At 56.6% G+C, this 6838-nt stretch overlaps 1 protein-coding gene across 3 annotated transcripts in view; it reads right to left on the reverse strand.

The window, feature by feature from the left end:
* Positions 1–1965: 1965 nt before the first annotated feature.
* SAFB2 (scaffold attachment factor B2) overlaps positions 1966–6838 on the reverse strand; it is a 42910-nt gene continuing 38037 nt past the window's right edge. For all 3 annotated transcript variants that reach the window (XM_015585667.2, XM_006904123.3, XM_015585670.2), the window contains 6 exons: positions 6001–6141; positions 4679–4721; positions 3538–3650; positions 2838–2950; positions 2631–2697; positions 1966–2357 (listed from right to left, as the gene is read on the reverse strand). In XM_015585667.2, coding sequence (XP_015441153.1) covers positions 2207–2357; positions 2631–2697; positions 2838–2950; positions 3538–3650; positions 4679–4721; positions 6001–6141 — 628 coding nt within the window. In that variant the 3' untranslated portion in view covers positions 1966–2206. The remainder of the gene's footprint in view (positions 2358–2630; positions 2698–2837; positions 2951–3537; positions 3651–4678; positions 4722–6000; positions 6142–6838) is intronic.

Here is a 6838-nt window from a genome sequence, read left to right on the forward strand (position 1 = left end):
GTTTACCCAGAAGCTGCGTTCCTGGAGAAATCTGTATGTGTCAAAACTGTGACGAGCACTGATGAGAGGTGAACTGCGTCCCACCCCGAATTCGTGTGTTGCAAAGTCCTGGCCCCCGGGACCTCGGCGTGTGACCCCGTTTGGAGACGAGGCCTTTACAGAGGTAACATGAGGTTATTAGTGATCCTGATCCAGTATGACCGTGTCCTCATAAAAACAGAAAAATGAGCCGCAGATGCACACAGGGCGGGGGGAGGGGGGTGAAGAAGGCAGAGAGGAGGGTGACACTTCTATAAGCCAGGGAACACGAGTGCCAGTGACTATCAGAAGCTGGGCGAGGCCTAGAGCAGATTCTCCCCCATGGCCTCAGAAGGGTCCGCCCTGGCCAACACCTTCACCTTGCACTTCCAGCTTCCAGAACAGAGAGAATAAAGTTGTCTCAAACCACCGGGTTAGTGGTACTGTCACGGCGGCCCTAGCAAACTGCTGTGCTTTGTGTCTCTCTATAAAACAGAGCCGGGTTTTAGGCCCAGCTTGCTGGGAAGGGGCTGTTCAGGGGGAATGGCCTGCACTGTGTCCCAAGGCTCAGTGGGCAGATTGGCGACAGCACCCGGGGGAGAGCCCTGGCATTGTACCCCAGGATGCCACTCCTGCCTGCCAGAGTAGCTGCTCCACTGCAGCTATGTGACATCTGAAAACTGGTCTCACCTACACCCCAGGCCGAGTCTGGCTTTTCTTGCCCACTACGAGAAGCCTGGACCCCAATTTCTAGACTCCATAGCTCAGAGAGGAGACGGGCCTTGGTGCAAGAGACAACATGCCACACCATCCCCCATTTGCAAACATGGGGACAGGGTCCTGTCGACCTGTCACTGGAAAATGACTCTACAAGCCCCTGCGGTGGGGGAAGCTTACAAAGTGTTTATTTGCAGCAATTCAGACAGACAGGACACGGAGGGCCAGCGCTGACCTGCCTTTAATGCGCCGGCTTCCGGCAGGCTGGGGAGGATTTCAGATTGCTCTTTTAAAACTAAACAGCCCAGCGGGAACACAGGGTACTCCCGGAGAACTGGCAATTGTTCCGGCCTGTGGGGTGGCTGTCCTAGTTACAGAGAGGAGGGAATTGAGGTCCCCAGCAGGCAGCATGGCAGATTAACTCTTACCACTCCGGACCAGGGCTGGGGCTGGTGGGAAGTGAGCCCTCCCTCTCACCCGTCCCCAGGCCCCCCAGAGGCCCCCGGCCCAGCCCGGTGGCCAGGCCTGCCGCACTTGAGGTGGAGAGCTGGCCCTGTGATGCCCCAACACACGTGTGGTCACCCGCTCCGAGGGCAGCAGCTTTCCCTGGACAGCAACTCTCCTCCCACGGGCAGACCAGCACCTCGCTGTGTGTCACGCCAGAGCGGGGCTTACGCCAGAGCGGGGCTCACACCAGCCCGTGCCTTGCCTGGCAGACTTTAATGAAGAAAAGTGGGATCACTTCCACCGCACACAAGGCACATCACATGTGGATTTGCACTTCTGGAAAAACGGCTGATCGGGCACACTGGGACCATGCCATGCCTCTGCAGAAGGGCCGTTGTGCTCCGGGACGCCCCAGCCCCGCCCAGGGGTCAAGGGCAGGGCCCACCACACATACCCGGCCACAGCCAGATCCCCAATCCGCATACCGTCACTGGGTGCTGCCCCCAGGGGTAAAATGACCAGCCAGGCGCTCCACGACGCACGCATCGCTCCGTCCCCACGACGAGAATTCAAATTCCCACCCAGCTCTACCGTCTACGAACTCGGGCGGGCAATGTAACCCCTGCGCCCGTCCCCTCCTCTCTCAGACGGGGAAGAGGACACCCCACTTTCTCTGTGGCTGGGAGAACCCAGGGTGATGAGCCAGCAACGGCCACGCAAAGGCACAGGGGCGGCGCGGCACGATGGTACTGGCCTCTGCTCTGCAATCATGACACACACGGCCAAGTGCGAACCGTAAACTTTTATTAATGAAAATGGAATGCCTCGTTAACAGAAACCTTGTCTTAAAAATGGCAGAACAAGAACACACTTACTTAAAAAAAAAAAGTGAGTTCACATTGTACCGAGCTACAACATGACGGCAGGATTTGTTTTCATTTCTTAAAAGATTCCACAAGTTCAAGGTAATTGGCTAAGAGGTTCAACAGTGCGTCAGCCTACCTGAACAAGGAAGAAGTGGGGTTTAGTAGCGGCGGGTGAAGTGGGGGTACGGGTGGGGGTGGGGGTGCAGGACTCTGCTGCCCCGGTCCTGGCTGGCCAGTCCTCCACCTTCCAGTCCTCCACTGGGCACCACGTGGCCCTGGGAATGCCCACCTTGTGCAAAGCCGCCTCGCCTAGGAACAAAGGCACACGTTTGCCCCTTGAAGTGCATCATGCTTTCACGTAACGTGGCGCGGCACACGGCTCTGCAGCCTTTAGAGCCTGTGTGGCTTTTCCAGACCGCCTTCCGGGTCACTGGAGAGCATTACTTGCACAAGTTGCCAAGAGCTGCGTTTGGGGTCTGTGTTCAAAACATTCAACCCAGCAAGTTGATCAAACATGCAAAAAAGGGAGAGGAAGTGAGGAGCAGGAACTAATCGATTTTAGCCGGGAATAAAACTTCTTACCCCGACATTCCACCCCGGCTGGCCAAGTGCGCCGGCCCCGAGGGCCCAGACAGGACCCGCTCACCACCTGGAAGAGAGGAAAGTCTGCAAACACTCCTTCCTTGGAAGCCTCTGGAAACCCTGGGAGGAGGCTGGCCTCTGGAGAGTTCTGGGGCTGTGGCCGCCCCGCCCCAGAAGCGTCCCCATCCCGGCAGGAGTCAGCCATACCTTGCCACCTCGCGTGTTCCCGGCCCGCTGTGCCCGCGTCCACCGTGCCCGGCCAGGCGCGCTCCTGGTGCTCTTCCAGCCTCTGGCTGTGCTCGGTCCAGTCGCGTCCCCCCCTGCGCGGAAACAAGCAGCAGGTGGAGACGGTCCCAAAGCGCCTCTACGCCGAGGCAGGGGCCTGGCGATCACACCCCACCAGCGGGTTTCCACGGGCAGTGGCTGAAGGCGGAAACCGATGTTTCCCCAACCGAATGCATGGAATGCCTGCCGGTGGGTGACAGCTGCCCAATCGTGCAGTGACACTTTTCAGGGCTGTCTCCCACTGGAGGATGAGTCGTCCCATTTAAGTTCCCCACAGGTACTTAATGAAAACGGTTTAAACGTTAAAGGATCAAGTGCTAAGTGGGTCGCTGGGAAAGCACCCTTCCCATTAAGCTGTCAGATTGGCACTGCCCCTGAAAGCCCCAGGAGGACCTTGTGGGGTCTGTGACCTGGCCTACAAAGTGCCTAAGGACAACTATGGGTGGGTGTGGGGGGTGAGGCTCCTCTGCGGTCCACAGGGGCAAGGTTAAGAAAGGCTTTGAAGCCGGCTCCTTCAGTGGGCAGGCGCCCCGGAGAGTGAGCTGGTAAGGCACGCGTGACCCGCTCACTTTCAGAGTGGCCGGGGAAGGATGCCCGCCCCCGTCGTGGCCCGCCCACTAACCTGGGTGGAGGCGGCGGCCCCCGGCTCTCACTCATCCTCTTGTCCCAGCCATCTCGGGAGTCCCGGCTGTGGCGCTCTGGTCCTCCATGGCCATGGCGGTCATCTGAGTAGTGCTGGAAGGCACAGGAAAGACAGGGCGACCCTAGCCACGTCCCTCCGGGATAGGCTTGCAGCAGGCTCACCTTCCAAAAGGCTGTCAATCTGTGCGCACTGATATGGGTTGGGGGTGGCTCTGCCCAGGCCCCCTCTGAGCCTCACTGTGCTGGGTGCTCTGCTGGAGACCCTGACAATGCTCTTCCTGGAAGAGCCGCATGCTTCCAGACCCCCACCCCGCCCTGCTTGAGAATCGAGCACTCTGCCGTGGGCGTCACACAGAGCACAAGAGCAGGCCTCTCCTGCCCCGCAGCGCGGAGAGCCTGGGCTCTGCGACTCATGATGGCTCCTCTGAAGGGCCCGCTAAGAGTCACTGGGAGTCTCTCCTCCTGGCTGATGACAAGAGCACCCCTCCCACACCTCCAGACTCTGCCATCCATCTGTGGAGGTGGCTCGGCCCCTCACAATGCCGGAGGTGAGTGCCAAAGACAAGAATGACTCAGTGCCCCTGGCCAACTGGCTCTGTGCTCAGGAAGCCAGCACAGCTGGGCAGCGACAGAGCGGATCTAATGTCCTCTCAGAAAACATACCTATTGTAAAAAAAAAGTCTTTTAAAAACCACAACTTTGAAGCCCATCCCCCACCCTTCTCACAGCAGGCTCCCCTTTTCTGAGCCGACAACCGAAGCGCCCCTCATGGAGTATCAGCAGATCACCAGAGGCCTGTCCACCTATGCACACCAAGATACCAGAACGCACCCCAGCACCGCAAGTAGAAGCTCCGCTGCTCCCCGCCCCCACCAAAACATGGACTAAACGACCCCCTAACAGACCACTTAGCCCCACAGTCCCAAGACTCAGAGGCACTCTAAGCAAGCAGGCCATGAGACATTGCAGTTTCTGCTGGATAAAATGAAGCAAAAAGCGAGCCTACGTACGTGCACACAGGAACTCGCTCATCAGGAAACAAGCAATCCTGCGCGCCTGAGCCCCCCACCCACCCCAACAAGGAGCAGGCGCCCCGGGGCCAGAGTCTGGACGCTACTCACCTGCCCATCTCGCTCTCCCATCACTGACCTCGAACCTTCCCTTCTGTAAAAGAGGAAAATCTCACTGTGACAGCAGCTGACAGCACTACACATTTCTGCAGGCCCCACATAAGGGCTCCACGATGGGGGTACTTGTTTTACGTCCCCACATATGAACGGGGCTGATTTTTTACAAATTTATGGCCCTGAATTTTTACAAAAGCTGGCTCACATCTGGCTCTGGGGGTAGGAATCACATCAGATCTTAGAAAGGTGAGAATAAGGATTTTACTGAAATCCTTCAGAGAAAGGAGTCTCAGAAGCAGAGGCCCACCCCGTGCAGCTAAGGCCTTATTTACCTGTGGCCTGGTGACACTAGTCAGGGTAATGGGGAAGCCTCAGAGGGTCCCTAACCTCTGGTCTGGCCCATCACGAGATTCACACCAAATCTCAAACCAGCTCCAGCCACAATGAATTGCACGAGTGGCTTCTCAGCAGCCTCCCCGCCCCTCTCTTCCCGGAGGGAAGAACTAATGGCCGGTGAGATGGCTCTAGGATACGTGGCCCAGGGGAGCCTGCTGAGATTTCCCCCAAGAGAGGATTCTCCAACTGGAAAAGCAAGGGCTGTCTCTCTAATCAAGCAGATGTAGTCCTCATTAAACGAGGCATTGGGGAGGAGAGGAAAGAGGAAAAGGGAAGGAAAGGAAATAAAAGGAAAGCGAAGGGGGGGGCGGGGGGAGGGGGAAAGAGAAAAAAGGCACTGGCTAAAAACCCCGCCTAGAGCTTCGAAACACAAAGGCGACCCCGTTAAGCACTGTCCCTGTTCTCTGGTCAGTTGTCTGCAGTTTGTCGGCACAGCGACCTACGGTGGTCAGTGGACCGCACAAATGTGGGCTCCAGCCCCCCCACTCCGCCTGTGCTGGCTCCGGCGGGTCACAGCCCCTCTAGAAACTGCTTCTTCATCTGTATTAACAAAGCCCCATGATTCCAGGGAGGCTCATGCTGGTGGGAAGGACAGGGATAAATCCCCAGGGAACCATGAAACTCAGAGCCTGGGCCACTCCCAAAAAATCTGAGTGTCTGGGGGGGGGTGGGGACGTACCGAGGCAGAGGTCCTGCCCAGGACCCCATCTGTCCTATCTGTGCAAAGGACAGCACGTGAAATGGGCTGAGGGGCCTTCCTGCCAGAGAAGTCGCGGATGCTCTAAGTGACCCCAGATTCCAACACTCGTGTTTCCAAATCCCACAGTCCGGTCAGTCACCCACATGGACCTTCGCAAGTCAGAAAGACACTGAGAGAACAGAGGCCCGGCCCTGCTGCAGACAAGGGGCGGGGCGCTGACCTGTCAACCACATGGTCCTGGTACTGGCTCCGGTCACGATGGTCAAAGTCGTGGAAGCGGTGATCATACCGAGGGAAGTCCGGGCGGTACCGGTCCTCCATGGCCACACGTTTGCCTTCCGGCCAATACACATCATCTCGCCTATTGTAAAAAGGATGCAAATTTCATACACGGAAGAGAATAAAGGGGAAAAGGAAGGGAGTGGAGGTGGAGAGGAGCACTCTCTCCAGACCCAGTATCATTTAAAATGTCCTGCAGGGCTAATCTCTAAACATTCAATCATTACTGCTTTGATTTGATAAATTAATATCCCCCAAACCGCCAAGAGGCATACGGGTATTCTCATTTGACAATTCTGAAAAACGAACTGCTGTGAGCTAATTGTGTCACGAGGCTGTTAATACTTTGATCCCTGCCTGAGCTCAAATGCGAGTGAAATGAAATATTTGATTCTTCAGTGCTGGCTTTCCAAGGTACCACGTTTTCACCCTCCCGTCTTCTTGGTAACCTGAATCTCCCTCTGAGTTTTTTGCAAAATGCAAAGGAAATTAGATCAGGTGAGAGTGAACTACATACAGCTCAGGACAGCATCCAATTATCTTCTTCCTGATTTTTACCAGAAAACTAGGCTCATGGGTGGCAGGGTGATGGGCGGCCGTCAATTAAGCAGCTCAGAGGAGCTGGAGACCAATAAACCTACTTTTCCACGGATGGCAACGTCCTTTTCCACGGTGCCGACTCTGTGCCTCTCCCTCTACAAGGACACACGAGACGGAGCAGCAGCCATGGCCAATGCGGGCCTAACGCATGCTTTGTCGTCTCCTATGACAAGCACTCG

The sequence above is a fragment of the Pteropus alecto genome, unplaced genomic scaffold, assembly GCF_000325575.1.
Source record: "Pteropus alecto unplaced genomic scaffold, ASM32557v1 scaffold30, whole genome shotgun sequence".
NCBI lineage: Eukaryota > Metazoa > Chordata > Mammalia > Chiroptera > Pteropodidae > Pteropus > Pteropus alecto.